A 16,574-nucleotide genomic window follows, 5' to 3' on the forward strand; every position below is an offset into this window, starting at 1 on the left:
CCTCAGTTATGGAAACCAGCATACATAGAATCACATGATATCTAACAACGGACATAAAACCGTCATTATATGTGTTTCACAACCGTAATTATATTTGTTTTTCGTAGTAGTGATCAAAGAAAAAAACGTTAAAGAAGAAGAGTATATAATCTCGAGAACACATGTGATCCTATCCTAAGAAAACACATAATCATAGTGATTGATTGAGCATAGAACAAATAGTATATTGACATATGTCTCATTTAATAACTATTCTACATAAGAAGGTTCTGAGTCTCAAAACCTTAGAACTGATCTATAAAAGGAATGCAAAGGAAAAGAGAAGGCACATCGATTATATATTCTTATATAATGAGGTAGTCATCTCTTGGTGTACAAAAAAAAATAACCGGTCACTACATTGTCCTCTTATGAAGTTGAATATATAGCAGATTCATTTGCTTCGTGTCAATCAATTTGATTTGAGTTTCAACATCCAGCAGAAGAAGCAAGGGCTCGAGGAAAACGAATGTTCGCCCCGATGTAAACTTTGAAGAGCTTACTCGGTTCATAAATGATTCAATGAAGCACAACTGAAGGTTGTTTGAACGGAGGCTGGCATGTTGGCTCTGCATCGCGATGCAACAGATGTTTTTATTCTTCCAAACTAGTACTATCAACTAGTTTTAACACCCCCAAGTCATCTAAGATTGACATTTCTGTTGCATCATTCATTTCTTATAGGCATGAAAAATCATGTTTGTGTGTAATCCTGCCATAGTTTGAGTGATTAAGAATTGAGTTTAACAATTCATATTTAAACAATTAATTATATTGCGCCATATTAAAATTGAATTTAACAATTAACGTTTAAAAATTTAATTATATTTCACCATATTGCTTCATCCTAACATGTTTACACGCACTTAAAATGATTAAATTTATTTACAAAGCTGGTGTATGGTTATCAAACCTTTATATATTTGTTGTCGTCATTATTATTATTAGCATATTTTTGTTTCCATTCTGCCACGGCTTGAAACTAATTTAGAAGTTGCTTTATATATTTATATGTTTATGTGACAATATCCATTATGCATCTTTTGTACCAAATGTAAGTCAACCATGAGGACTTTAATGAAGGTATAATTCAAATTCAAACAAAGAAGAAAGCAAGCCTGAATTATCATGCTTAAGTAATGGTTTAATACCACTCTTCACAATTGGTTTAAATCTCATTAGATTGTATTTACAAAATAGATCAATAGTTGAAAGAGAAGTTAAAAGAGAATGCATAGCTTCTCTTTGAAGACAGGCCTTTGAATTTGTTTAGAATTATTAATTTTGAGGAGTTGAAAAACAAACTTTAATGTAAATGAAATCGTTCATAATTTTGATTTTGTTGCTAGCTTCACATTCACCAGCATTAGTATAATGATAACAAGTAAATATTTGAACTCAATGTCAAACAAAGATATAGGATTATTGTTATTTAGATCCCTAAATATTTGTTACATCTTATACTAATTATGCTCACTTTCTTTTTTGTTTGTTTCATTAAGATTTGTTTTATCTTTTACTTTTTGAATATGGAAAGTTAGTTTTTTCAAATTCTAAAAAAATCACATTATATCTTTTCGCACTGTGATTGCACATGACTTTTCTTATAATCGTTTTAAATTACCGTATAATATTTTTATGATAGGATGTTTTAATAATGATTATATTTATTCAAAAAATCAAAATATTAATTCTTTGTTTTCAGTAATAAATGATATATTGAAATATATTATATCGGACTAGATTAAGAAACATATTATTTTGCCTTGTCTGATTTGATTTCGTTCATCCCAACAATATTATTCTGTAATAATTTGATTAATTAAAAAATTTGCGGATCGTATTTCTAATTTTATTAATAAAAAATTTAACAATGTTTCATCTAAATAAACAAATAAATATTTCCTCCCCTGTATTTTTCTTACAAACTTTGATAAATAATATTATGTGTAGTTTATTTCAGTGTTTTAAAAGTTCAATCAGTCATAAAATCAATCAGGAAAGGTGACGGATTATTAGTTTATTGGTTGAATCAATGTGTCATTGATCGAATCGAATGACTAAATTGAATTAAATCGAATAATTTGATTGAATAAATCGATCTATATAAAAAATATATAGTTATTAAATTGAACGAGGCGATGATTCGATTTTAGTTTTGTTCTGAATTTTAGTTTTATTTCTGTTGTGTTTCTGTTTTGTTCTGAATTTTACCTCCGACACTTATGATTGCCTTCATGTATTTTGCTGGCTTACTCCATTTTAATGCTTCTAATTCTTGTAGAGAGAGAGAGCAACAATATTACAAGTCAAACGTGCCTTCAAGTTTTTGGCAGCGTCAGAATTTTAGATAGCCTTAGGTATTTCACCTGAGTTTTCCTCATCATTTGCATTGTTCTCTTCATCATCTTCTTATTGTTCGTTTTGATTATCAATTGGAGGGATGTCGAACATAGAACGATCTTCATCTTGTTCTTCCTCATCATCTGGGACATCTTTAACTTGGTCAAGAATGTCTGGCGAAGCATCATTCGATTTGTCTTGGATATCTTCCTCTGCATCTTGCATATTCACGTCTTCTTGGACTTCAATGGTGGGATGTTCTTCTTCTTCATCTCGATCAGAGTCGGTTGTTTGAGAATGTTGGGTGGTAGTTTTTTGTGGTGAAACTTCTTGTTGTTCTTCAGCAGGCTTGCTAATCTCCCCTGTAAATCCCTTTGTTGAATCTTTAGTGGACGTAAGATGATACGAAGGAGTGATGGTAAGATGATACAAATGAGTGCTGGTAGGATGGTACGAGGGGTTACTGCTACTTACAGGAATAATTTGTTTGACACTTGATTGCCCAATACCTTCCGCGTCACCCTACAAAAGAAATTAAGCCACGATGAGTAGTCGAAGGGAAATGAATAAAATAACTTAGAAAAATGAGGTGAAATTCTTTTACCTTATGACCTTCAGCTTCGGAGCTGGAGTTATCGCTCTCAAGCCGTTCAGGGGTAGTTTTAGTAGCAGGCTCAGGATCAACCTCGAGCACCTTTGGAATAGCAGGTTTTTTGGGTTGAACCTTGGTGACAACAGCTTTTGGTTAAGAAGTAGCATGAGAGGTCTTCGCCTTTTTCTTTTTCTTCTTGACTTGTTTTGAGGTATCTGGCGAGAGATTACCATCGTCTGATTCGACCACTGGAACTTGGGGTTCTTGAGTTTTCGTTTCTTTGATGTTGGTGGTGGTTTTTGACTTTCCTGGAAATAAATATATCAAATATTAAAATACAAAGATAATACATCTAGAGAAATAATAACAATATACGAAATATAACTCTTTTGTTGTTGTTGTTGTTGTTGGTTTTGTAGGTGCTTCTTCTTCGACTGCATCTTTGGTCGCAATGGTTTTCTTTGCATGACCTTTTTGTGGTGGTTTCCTTTCGGCAGCTGAAAGAAAGAAATAAGCCAAAACAATTATCACAAGTAAAAAGGGGAAACGAGCAACTGTTGGGAGAACAAGTAAATTGAAAAACCTCTCATTCCACACCTTCATATATTGGAGACTTTATGCAAACATCCTTTATGCCAATATGAAGGTGTCCATTGAAACTGTCCAGAGTATGCCTAGTCATAACCACCTGTTTCGCAAGTTTTTGAGAGTCTTGTCGAAAAATTTCACAAAATCCCCAAAAACGAACCAGTTTGGAAAGGGAAAGCTGAAGGCCACACCGAAATCAGCAGATGGTAGTCGGGGGAATTTTGGTTTGTGAAGATTGAAATCCAACTCATACATGTGTTCTAGTTTAACATACGTAAGCAATTTTAAATTAGGGAGTTTCTTCATAAATTTTTCTCTCAAAGTAACTGCTACTTCGCGGATGGTTCGACTAAGATCATCGGATCTGTAGGCAGTTTCAAAGTATTTTTGGAATGCTTGGATTTCCTTGATATGAGTCGAAGTACCTTTCTTGGACTTTTCCTATATAGAAGCAAACATATTTGTTAGATGTTGAGTAAAAGTTGTCACGTCAAACATCTTTGTGGAGTAGTAATTCTTCCACCAGGTATCATATTCTTGAGAAAGAATGATAGATTAATGGAGACAGGGGTAAATTGTGTGATGCCATAATATCTTTCCATTTCTTCAATACATTCAGCTTCGGTATGGACCATGTTGTAAAGGATGATAGCATTTTTCTTGGTGAAACGTGGTTTGGGTAAGGTCTGATTAAGACCAAATTGTCGAGAGACCATATTTGGTTGATAACTGAGAAGAACAAATTGGTTCTTCGATAGTTTGAGTCTTATGGTGATCAATTTGGGTGTGAGGAACGCATCCCATATGGCCAAAGATTATGCCTCTTGATCCTTCGAAGGAAGGGGGAATTTTCTATTGAACCACTCTGGACCATGAATCCTTTTGGCGAAGGGGGCATAGAAGAGGTGACGTTGTAGCGCTTGGCATACATTATCATGTATCTAGTGAAGGGTTTTTGCAAGCTAAGCCATTCCTCATTAGGAGTAAGTTGGGTGAGGCGTGTTCCTTCAACCCTTATGTTTTAATTTCATCAGCTTCTTCATCAATGGGGTTGCGCATTGAAACGACGCTTCGAAAGTGGCATTGAGCCACAATTAAAGTAACTAGTATGGGCCAGAGAGTAGCATATTCGACCCAGGTTGAAATCTCTTAAGGGTGTCGACACCTTCTCCTAAAGATTCATAAAGACAACCCAAAATCATCTGGTTAAGACAAAGTTCATGCCCAACATGTAACTGGTTTGCCATGGGCAAATATTTCTTTGCTACTTGAAGAGACTTCGAGCAGAAAACACATCGGGATACCTAGAGTCCAAGAAATGAAATATTCTTTATGTTAGAGACTTCTTCAGTGTTCTTCTTGTGGTAGTCTATGATATAGTTGGTGAAAGTGGCTCGATTTCCATCGAAGCCAATAGTGTCTTCAGCCATGATGTTGGGATCGTAGGTTTCTCCTGTTGGTCGAACACCGATAATTACGGCTACGTCGAAGAGGGTTGGGGTCATCATCCCACAAGCGAGGTGAAAGGTGTTGTGAGTATTATCCCAAAAATACAAGTAAGCTATTAACATAGCTTGAATATATCCAGGCCCAACCTTCGACAGTTGAATCATGTCGAAGATTCCCATATCCTTCCAGACTTGAGTTTTCTTTTTCTCTACTTTGGCTAGCCAGGCTAGATAATCTTTTGTATATTTGAACAAAGGGAAAGAGAGAAATACCCTAAAATTATTCATATAGTCTAAGTTTATGGGATTCTCTATAGGCTCGGCCGAAGATTTGGCCTAGTTATCAGTTGGGACATTTTGCTTAGCAATAGTAACCTCAGCATTAACCTTAGACTTCTTTCTATTTGCTATGGGTTTGTTATGGTGATATGTTGGAAAAAATTCCTTAAGTTTTGCAGGATTAACACTTACATCTGGTAAAGGACCTAGAATTGCATGTTTCATACCAGAGATAGAAATGGGGATTAATACCTAAGATCGATAAATACGGCGTTTCTCCTCTTCAAGAGGAGGTTCTGGGATGTATTGCTAATTTCCCACTATCGTTGGACTAAGGATTCTGTGAATTGGAGCAAGGGTTGATTGTTTCTTGGAGTCTTTCAAGCTTCTTGTTGTTGTTGTTGACGCCATTGGTGGATATTTGTTAAAGAAAATCTGGGTTTGAAATGAGAGAAGTGAAGGTTTTTTTCTTCTTGTTTGAGAGTGTAAGCAATTCAGAAGAGTGAAAAAGTGCAAAAGAAGTTGAAAAGGGTTATTTATAGCAGAGTAAAGAGGAAACGTTTCACTTCAAGCATTAATGGTTGATGATGATCGTGGGACACATGTTCGATTAGAGAATGATTGAGTGGATGGTGGCAGTTGGTGTGACCCACGATCTCCTAGGAAATAAGAGTGTGATGATTAAAGTGGATTTCGCGCACGTCTTGACGATACATTTGAGAAAAGTGGTCATGATGACCATGATGTCATATCAATAAAAGATGTTGTTGTGTCGAAATGTTCTAAAAAAATGCATTTTTCTTCATTCAGTCGAAAAAGATATTTTTAGGGGAAAATTTGTTAGTTGGAATTTCGATGCTAAGGAAATGTTTGAGATAAAAAAGCTAAAGGAGATATTCTGAAAAGGATACATGAATATGATTCTTTCGACGGAAAGAGTTTTAGTCGAAGAAACCCCCTTGCATAGAGGGTGTTGCACCCCAAAATTTGCCCTCTATTTTTAACTCTAACCAATTTTTTGTTTCACATTCATTTGCATCATCTTCATAGCATAACATTTTTTTCTGTCTTAATATTAGCCGGAATAATTTCTCGGAATTTACAAACAGACTGGTCAAATTAACTTTTTAACTGTGCCTAAAATTAGTCAACGAAAAAATGTCAAGTTTAAGTTTGCAAATGTCGGTAACATTAATCTGCGGTTCACGTGGTTTAATTTGACATGCTAAAAATATTTTTACGACTATTTTTGGTCATATGTTGATCAGTCTGAGCAGTTTAAACGGTCATAATTTTTATTTCAAAATCCGACCAAACGCTGTATTTTTCCGAGTCATTTATTTCGCGCTGATTATTTTGACGTGTTCATTTTATTTTTTTCGAGCATTTTGGTGCCCGACTTTTATTTTATTTTTTTTGAGTCTATTTATTTTTATATTGGGTCTAGAATAAATAAATAGGTTAATTAGTTTTTATTTTAATTTTAACTATTTTAATTATTTAACTTTATTCAGTTTTTTAATTTAATATTGGGTTTCAAAATAAACTTAGGCCCATTATCATTAACCTAATTTGTTCCTATATATATTTACTAGCATGACTGATAGAAGGAGGCCGAAAAGACAGAACAAAAAAAAGAGAAACTGAGAGTGGCTGATCTATACTATCGTACACACAGTTTGGTAATAGTTTATATATGATATATACTTTATCTATTTTGTTGATATATTTGTTACTGTATTTCAAATACATGTTCATATATGTAACTAGTGTGTTAAATATATATATATTTCTATTTTATGTTATAATTTGATTATGTTTTCGGATCGGATCGTGTCAATACGCCGTTTTCACATATACGTGTATGAGGCGTGACATTTGTGTTATCCGATCCAGTTGCGATGATCGCAATTTTGCGCTAGCAACGCCGTTGTTTTTTTTAATTCATTTTTTTTATATACATATATTTAGATCTGCACATTTTTTTTTCATAACTAACTACCCTGATTTTTCCTAAACCCTGACAATTTCGCCACAAACTCTAAATTTCAAACCTAAAACTTTAACCGTGTTGTTTCCTCTAAACCATAAACCTTTTCTTAAACCTTAACAAACCTTATTATTATTTCCTATTTTCGCTCATATTTATGTTATTCATACACTGTAACTGCTTCGCCCTTGTAATATTTTAAGTTTTAACTTGTAATATTTTCAGTTTTACTTTTCGCCATCTTTATTATGTAACTGCACCAAAGCGTTGTAATAATTAGGATTTTATTTTCTGCCATTTATTTTCTGCCATTTTATTTTTCTGCCATTTATTTTTCTGCCATTTAAATTCCTGCCATTGATCCTATATTAACTGCGTGGTTTAGTAATGTAGGGCGTGAAAACCTACTAAATTAATTATTTAATATTTTTCTATAACCTTTATATTTTTTTGTAAATAAATAATAAATACTAACTATTTTAATAACTTTTTTTTATTACTTACTTATAATAATAAATCCTTATATATTTTGTAAATAAAATCTAATTGACCATTTTTCTAATTGAATAATAATAATAAACCTATTAATCTAATAATTTGATATTTTCTATAATCTTTATTTATTTTGTAAATAACTAACTTAATATTTTTCATATAACTCTTTTATTTTATAATTTGTACATTAATGTATTTTAAATTCTTTTATTATTACTAATTTATTTTAAACTCATATTTTTCTAATAACTTCTAAAAAAAATCTAACTTGTTTAACCTAAAATAATTTCTTTTAAAATTCTAACCTTTTTATTATCACTTTATTATTATTGTTATTTTATTATTGCTTTATTACCATTGTTTATTTATTATTTTATTATTATTTGCTTTTATCTATTCTATTTTTGCTTCATTATTTTCCTTATTTTAATTTTGTTTTATTTATAATATTAGGAACAAATGTATAGGTTGTAAATTTATTCTTTCTCGCCTGATTATTATGTATCTGTCCTATAGCCATGTAATAGTTTAGGAATTTATTTTTCTTGCTTTTATTTTTGTAAATATTTATTGCGTGGTTAGTAATTTAGGGAGTGCAAAAAACTAACTGTAAATAATTGAACTTAGAAAATTAAATTCAAGACAAATATCTGAAAAATAACACTCACACACGTAGGTCGATCTTTGATCGCCATCTGTACTTCCTAGGGTATTCCTCTTGGTTGCCTTCTTTAAATGGTCAATTCCCTCGAAAATAGGGGTGTCTTAAGCAAAGTCCCTTCAAACAGAAAAAATATCAAGTCCCTATAAACTTAAAAGATCAAGTCCCTACGAGGTTGCCTACGATATAACGATCTTGTCCCTTCGGTAAATATGATGATAGTCCCTACGAGTTGCTAAAGACACCCCTTATGTTGCCTTCATTGACCATACGATGACCCTACGCCCGTCCCTTAAACACATCCAAGGTAATGACTACCTATTCCTTAATAATAGGGACAGTCTTACCATTGAAAGAATATACGAGAACACGAAAGACTTAATCTAGGGTAGGTATCTCATAGTTACTTGCTCACACTTTTCAAAATTACTTTTACACCTCACAATTTCTAAACTAGGCTTTGTATACACCCATACGAGGGTCATTACAAAGTACTTAAAGAATTTTTTTTTAATCACACACTACACTCTTGCAAACAAACAAAGTGAGCTAAGTAACTAAGAGCCCATGGATAACCATGGATATAAAGGGTTCTAATACCTTCCCTTTGTATAACCTACCCCCCGAACTCAAAATCTTTTTAAGGTCTTTCCTGTTCTTTTATGTCCTTTCCTTTTGGATAAAATAAAAGTCGGTGGCGACTCTTGCTATCCGCAACATTTAACTAAAGTCAGTTCTCCCACCGTGTTACAGAGGGAAATATTGGTTTGGGACTTATGAATATTTTTAGGTTGAAAACTTCAATTCGACAGAGGCACTTTGATCGGAAGTATGTTTGACGGAGCGTCAATTCAAATAAGGCTCATAACTGTTTTTTGGCCTTATTTGTTTCTTTGGAAGAAGACGTGGAAAGCTATGAATAACAAAGTGCATGCAGACGAAAACGTGTCATCTTTTAGAGAAGAGACTATTTATTACCATTATTTCGAATTAGTATAAATAGGAGTCTTAGTATTTAGGATTCAGGGTGTTCCATCTTGTACAAAACACACAAATTTACTCTAAGTATTTGTGTATTGAGAAACGAGTTACTGAGAGAATGTACGTGTGATCACCATACTTTTACATTTTTATGAAATCATTTACATTTTCGCCATTTATCTTCATTGCAACTTTACTTTGAAGTCTTTTTTACATTGTACCTTTATATTTCTGCATTTACTCTTTAACTTTGAATGTTGTTATCAAACCAAGAACATTGTCGAAATGTTCATCTTTTACAAAATCTAAATTAACAAAAATACATGTCCTATGATCAATTTAGTCGATCCTTTGAGTAACCAAATTATTTTTTATTTTTGGAAGACTAGCGATTGTTTATCAATTTCGACGGTAAACACCAACTAACACAACTTCATCAGATTCAGTTTGATTTTTCATTACGGGGGATAGATTTTTAAGGGATTCTATAGTATATTACACTGGAAGACATGCACATGAATTAGAAATTGATCTAGACCACTGGAGCTTATTTGAAGCAACTAGTATTGTGAAAGAGAACACTAAGCTTGAGCATTCAGAATATTGGTTATGGTGGTATAACAATGATGCTGACAGGTACAGTATAATGGTTAGTGATAGTGATGCTAAAAAGGTATATCAATATGCCATGGAAATAAAAAATACAATGCACATATATGTTGAGCATACGAGTGATGCTCAAGAAGACGAAGTAGATATTTCATCCACATGCTTGTACCGCCTTTGAGAGACAACCTTGTCTCATCATTGGCACTTCAACGGAACACGCCACTTGACCACCATGTCAGGAAGACTTTTGACACAAGGAGTTGGTCGCTTACTCGAACCATCTGTTTTGATACCACTGTTAGGTCATCATGAGAGGAAGGTCAAAGGTTCACCCAAACAAATGAGAGAGACACCACATATTCATCCAAAATCTTAAGGTGATTGGTGTTGGATCCTCTTACTTATAAAGTATTCAAACTCCAATTTTCTAAACAATGTAGGATTTAAAACTCACTTATTTCTCAACACAACTTACATTTTTTTTTCAAAAGAACTATCATACTTAAATAATGGTTTAATATACCACTCTTTCACAATTGGTTTAAATCATCGTTAGATTGTGTTATCAAAAGTTGTTTAAAGGAATATTGAGTGAACATATCAAGCAAAAGCTATTAATTAATCGTGAATCAAACGAATACAGGAGAAAATAGATCAATACTTGAAAGAGAAGTTAAAAGAGAATACATAGCTTCTCCTTTAAATTCTGTTTAGAATTATTAGTTTTTAAGCGTTGAAAAATATAACTTTAATGTAAATGAAATCGTTCATAATTTTGCTTTTGTTGCTAGCTTCACATTCACCATAAGTTGCTTTTCTAAACGTATTAGTATAATATTACGCCGTAAATATTTGAACTTAATGCCAAGCAAATTTATAGTTGTTTCCCTTAACAAGTGGAAAAGCCATTAGAAATTATTGAGTTGGCAAATCAAATACGAACACATGACTAAAACCATGTAGTACTATTACTAAATTATCATATGAGAAACAATATGAGAAGAATGTTATATTTGAAAAAACTTCTAACTAAAACATATTAAACTCATTAAAACTCAATAGTCAATTGAAAACAGAAAACCCAAAATTATATTGTCATGTTCTTATTCTAACACTTGATTTCCTTCAATCCATAGGCAAAGTAGAGAAAAGTTGGGTCAGTGGCGCCATCTTTGTAATAAGCAAAAACCAAACTTCCATCATCATGCATGCTTTCACCAACAAAACTGCATTCATTACTCAATTAGTAACTATAATTTATGCAACAACCAAAAAAGATAAGATAATTGAAAAGGACATACAATTGGAGATCTTTGAGTTTTGGTAGCAGAAACTTAGTCGTTCCTTCAATGTGCTTCTTGAAGGTTTCTTGCTTCTCTGCCTCTAACTTAGGTGTAAGCAATTTGATGTATCTTTTCATAAAAGTAACAAACTGCTTCTTATCAAAAGCAGGTTGTTCCTGTAATCTGAAAGTGTCGACAATATCGACGACCTTAACGGCTTGATCATCAACAGCTTCATCGTCAGCAGCACCCTCAGCAGAAGGGTTAGCACCGATATTCACATCCACAGCTCCTTGAACAACCCACTTTCCTTCGACTTCCCACAATAAGCCATTCTCAATTTCCTTATAGGGGAAAGAGTCAGATAGAAGTTCATCACCTACAAATTCATCAACAATGTAAAGTTCATAAGTTAAAGCAATTATAAAGATAGAATAAAAAAATAACTCTGTTATGTACTAATCAATTATTAGCTTAGGCCAATGTTTAAAGATAGAATCAGAAAATAACTCTCTTGTCACAAACGCAGCAACGGTTAATTTGAATAAAACATCATACTTATTTGAAAACCTTAACTTCTGTTTTTTGGACAAGAAAACACACTATTATAGAGGACAAGTTTTCAACATTCATCAGAATACCAAAATCCAATGAAAAACAGAGATGAAATATATGCTTACCGGTAAGGAGATCCTGGTAGACAAGCATACTGTTGTTGTTTGAGCTGAGAAAAAAATAAAAAAATTTACTAAGAAGAGAATAAGGAACGAAAAGAGTTATTTAGGGAATATGAGAATATTCTGAGAATATGAGTAGATTTCTAATGTTGAGAGGTGGTGAGTATTTATAGAAGAATACTTAAGAGTTGAAGGGATATAAGAATTTGTTCCTGATTTTAGGGAATATCCTATATCTTATGCGGATTTTATGTTCACTTCCTTTTGTTTGTTACATCTTATTACTATTGTTTTATATTTTATTTTTTTGAATATAGATAGTTAGTTTTTTCCAACTTCAAGAAAATATACATCCTATCTTTTTGCCCCGTGATTATTGCACTTTGTCAAATGCTGATTACTTTTCAATTACAAATTGTTTTAAATTATCATATGATTTTTTTAATAATTATTATATTTTATTGAAAAATATCAAAATCAAAATATTAATTATTAGTTTTCAATAATAAATTATATATTGAAATATATTATAAATGATTAGATTGCGAAAAATATTATTTATCCTTATTTGATTTGATTTCATTGATTTTAAGTTTTAATAATTAAATATTATTTTTCAATAATAAATTATATATTGAAATATATTATCAATTATTAGATGGCGAAAAATATCATTTAGTCTTATTTGATTTTATTTTATTGATTTTAAGTTTTAATAATATTAATTTCAATTAATTTGATTAATTAAAAAAAATCTCTTTTCCTATTTTTAAATTTTAAATTAAAAACTCAACATTGTTTCATTGATGTAAAATGTTAAATATCATAATAATATATTTTTACAGTATAAAAAAATTTCATAGATGTGTAGCTTTTTTCCTGCAAAGATGTGTAGCTATATTTTTGTTTAAAATTGAATAATAATATTTCCATATCAAATATTTATTTTTGTGTGTTATATTATAAGTCTTAAACTTAATCAATATTGTTTGATTTTGAAAACTAAATTATTTGTATATTATTTAGTTTTTATTTTATAAATAATTGTTTAAAAAATTAATTTAATTTTATATTAGTTAGTTTTTCTCAATTTAGTAATATAATATATATATATATATATATATATATATATATATATATATATATATATATATATATATATATATATATATATATATATATATTGTTTTACTAAGTGATATGTGATAGGTTATATGAATATTTTAAGGATATAATTAATATAAAATGAGTCATAGCATTATATGATCAATAAGCTTCTAGAAAATTCGTAAATATGTTATAAATAAATTTAGAGAATTTCAATAATCTCTTTTCTTTTTTCTTAATTTATTTAAAAGTATCTTTACAAATAGAATATTATTTTATTTATCTTTCTTTCAATAGTTTTAAAAAAACAATTATGTATTGTTTTATTTATAGAAAACCCATAAATACATAATAAATATTAAATATCTTAAGGATTCAATTATTAAGAAAAAGATCATAGCATGTCATTGAATTTCTAGACATTGATTTGTAAATATATTATATTAATAATACTCTGCTCAATATTATAAAAAGTATTCCCTTTTCAATTTATTGAATGTTTGATAATAAAAAACATTGAATATTAATCTATTTGATATATATTTAAACTAAATACCTAAGTTATTTAATAAATTTGAAAATTATATATATATTTGGACTCTGTCGGAAGAAATTCTAAGTCTATTAAAAGTTAGAAAGTAAGTTTGATAGGAATTTTTAGTCTTATAGGAAGTTATATTAAGTTTGGCTGATGATGTTATAATTCTCTTAGCCTAGGTGTTGGACCTCTCGGACGAGACTTTTATCACATCCTCAGGCAAGACTTTAGATTGATCTCTTAGGCTAGACTTCGGTCGCACCTCTAGGAGAAATATATATGTTTTGACCTTGTTCGAGGAAACTCTAAGTCCCTTAGACGAGGAGATAGATAACGTGTTTGAGAGACACATGCAAATGATTATTTTTCATGATTTGTTGGTCAATAACATGCAAACACACAATTGTAAGCATGAAATATTAAAATATATAGAATACATATGAAGAAATTTAGAATGAGGTCACTGTAAACATGTTAAATGAAACACACAATGGTTGTCACTTAATTTTTTTGAAAATGAACACTCATAATATGTATCATACACAATATATCACATACCTTTGAAAAATAAACAGGTAAAAGAAAGAACTTACTAACAAAGTGAAAATTGAAACGATATTACCTCACCGTACCAAAGACGGAGGATGCACTTGCATTCCACAAGGAACTCTCAAACGAAAATTGGAATAAATACAAAACGTACTACAAAACCTTTAGACATCAAATGTTCTTACCACTTTCCTCTTTGCAAAACGTACTACGAAAGTATGGTTAATAATGTATCCAAGAAGGTTATTGATTTGATAATCATCCTTTATTGTTGGACTTTCATTCTTGTTCATATCATGATAGTTATCTTGCTCCTCCTCAGGTTTTCATCGACTTAGGTTGATCAATATGTTATTCAATGTACTTGAGTATATTTTATTGAAGATAGACCTATATCACGAAATAAAATACTTTTTCCGATATTTCTCATATAGGAAACGTTAATAGTAATCAACACACTTTTACCAATTAAAGAACACTAGATGTTGACCTCCTTGGTAACACAACTTTCCTACATTGCCACAAAGTCAAAGAAATAAGGAGATGTCACATGTATCACTGAGCATCCACAAACGAGATCACATACTCTCTTCATATAGCCAAGACATTTTATGCGACTCTACCCTATCTAGCCAAGTAATATAAGTTGATTTGGAGGTTTCAGAAGGGGGCAAAGAGCGGAATACTCATCTTTTTAGAAACCCAAAGTCAAAGGAAGAACCTTTGAAAGCCATAAAGCCCCCGTTCTCTTTTGAAAAACGGGGAAAGAAGTGGAAAAAATGCATGGGCAGTTTAGAAGCTTCAGGGATATGTCACATGAGACAAAAGGTGGTACCTACAATTGAATAAGGAACCAATATGTTCGCATACCAAGGACATCTCTGAGTGTCTTCTAGAGGAGGTTCCCGAACATACGTCTGATCATTGATCAAAATCAGTTCATCAAGAGCAGCAACAAATGAAGGGTGATCGTGAATGAGACGTTTATGTGCCAATTCTGGGATCGAATAAGATGAGAAAATTATAAAAATAATGGATGACACTATTTAGGGTTCCGTTTTCGTTGGCTTCAAAGAGGAGAATGAGGGAAGAAAATGTATACTGGAAGAAGAAGAGGCTTAAATAGGCAAAGAAAAGGTGGCGAAAAGTTTCACCCAGGAACGTGGCCAGATGGCATGTTTGGAACCAATGAATAGCCTTGAAACGAAAAAAACTATGATTAATAAAATCTCAAATCCCAGTTTAGTGGCTATTTAATGACCTTGGAATTTGGGGTAATGATGCACTGACGTTTGCGCATTTGAAAGAGGTAACGTTTGATAAGAAAGTTGGTCATAATAACAGACAACAAGCATGAATGAGGTGACGTGGCACAAAGTGTGAACAGTAGTTACAAACAATGCCATCTTTCTTCCCTTGGGTATGGTTCGACAATGACACTTTTGGGGGGGCATCTATTACACTTATATTTTCAGCTACTAGAAAGTCAACAAAGAATTTTAATGAAAGGCATTTACTGTGAGAAAGCATTAATGAAGTGTCCTTAAAAGAGCATTAATGAAGTGTCCTTAAAAGAGCATTAATGATAAGTCGTCGATAGACCAATGACGAAGGGTCGAATGAGCTGTCGACACAACTAGACGTAGTTTAGAGGACTCTCAATGATAAATCCTCCCAGACCTAAAAATATGTCCAAAGTCTCGAGAAGGACAGTCGACAGATATATTTATTCCTTCAAGAGGATCAGCTGATTAATCCACGTGATGCAAAAGACTTAGTAAATTTATAAGTCTTGAGTCCTTGATAGGCAGCGTCAACATCACGTTAGAGGGTTAGCGTCGAGGTTTCGTGAAGAAGTGGGAAGTTGTTACCACTCAACGTGGGTTTTTTAACAAAGAGTGTCTTGGAAGACACATAAGCACACTAGTGGGAACTTGAACGTGGAGTAACGCATTAGTCCCGCAGTAATCATAATCATCGTCGACGGTTACTTTGTAAATAGAATAAATAGCAGAGTCATACATAGGATCAGGGTCGTAAAATTTCATACATAATATCCATATCACTGGAGGACCCGAGTCAAATAGCGAAACAGTTGAGCAATAAACATGTATGTGTTTGCGTCCACTAGTTTTTAGTCTTTTTGCTTCCTTAAACAAAACATGTACTTTTACCTTTGTTTTATTTAATGTCATTTATTGCACTTTATCTTATCATTTATCACAATCTGACTTTATTTAAAGTCTTTTTCTATGTTGCATTCAATTCACACGCACGTGTGTTGACACAAATTGCTTTGGAAATTTTTCGAATTAATCTCACACACTTTCAAACTCGTGATTGTTTATCAAAAACACTGATAAACAGCTACCAGAGGTCGTCTCTTGATTAAAGA

The 16,574-nt window shown here is 31.9% G+C and overlaps 2 protein-coding genes across 2 annotated transcripts; both read right to left on the reverse strand.

Annotated features, from left to right (window-relative positions):
• Positions 1-2,451: 2,451 nt before the first annotated feature.
• Positions 2,452-3,577, reverse strand: LOC127095477 (uncharacterized). The gene is made up of 4 exons (XM_051034159.1): positions 3,350-3,577; positions 3,205-3,282; positions 2,987-3,106; positions 2,452-2,904 (listed from the first exon to the last, which is right to left on the reverse strand). The coding sequence occupies exons 1-4, from the start codon at positions 3,575-3,577 to the stop codon at positions 2,452-2,454; spliced, it is 879 nt and encodes a 292-aa protein (XP_050890116.1).
• A 7,394-nt stretch (positions 3,578-10,971) lies between these two features.
• LOC127097667 (translationally-controlled tumor protein homolog) lies at positions 10,972-12,141 on the reverse strand. Its single transcript, XM_051036160.1, has 3 exons — positions 11,989-12,141; positions 11,327-11,687; positions 10,972-11,251 (listed from the first exon to the last, which is right to left on the reverse strand). Exons 1-3 carry the CDS (start codon positions 12,014-12,016, stop codon positions 11,134-11,136), a joined length of 507 nt encoding a protein of 168 aa, XP_050892117.1. The 5' UTR covers positions 12,017-12,141; the 3' UTR covers positions 10,972-11,133.
• Positions 12,142-16,574: the final 4,433 nt, after the last annotated feature.

Source organism: Lathyrus oleraceus, chromosome 6 (assembly GCF_024323335.1).
Source record: "Lathyrus oleraceus cultivar Zhongwan6 chromosome 6, CAAS_Psat_ZW6_1.0, whole genome shotgun sequence".
NCBI lineage: Eukaryota > Viridiplantae > Streptophyta > Magnoliopsida > Fabales > Fabaceae > Lathyrus > Lathyrus oleraceus.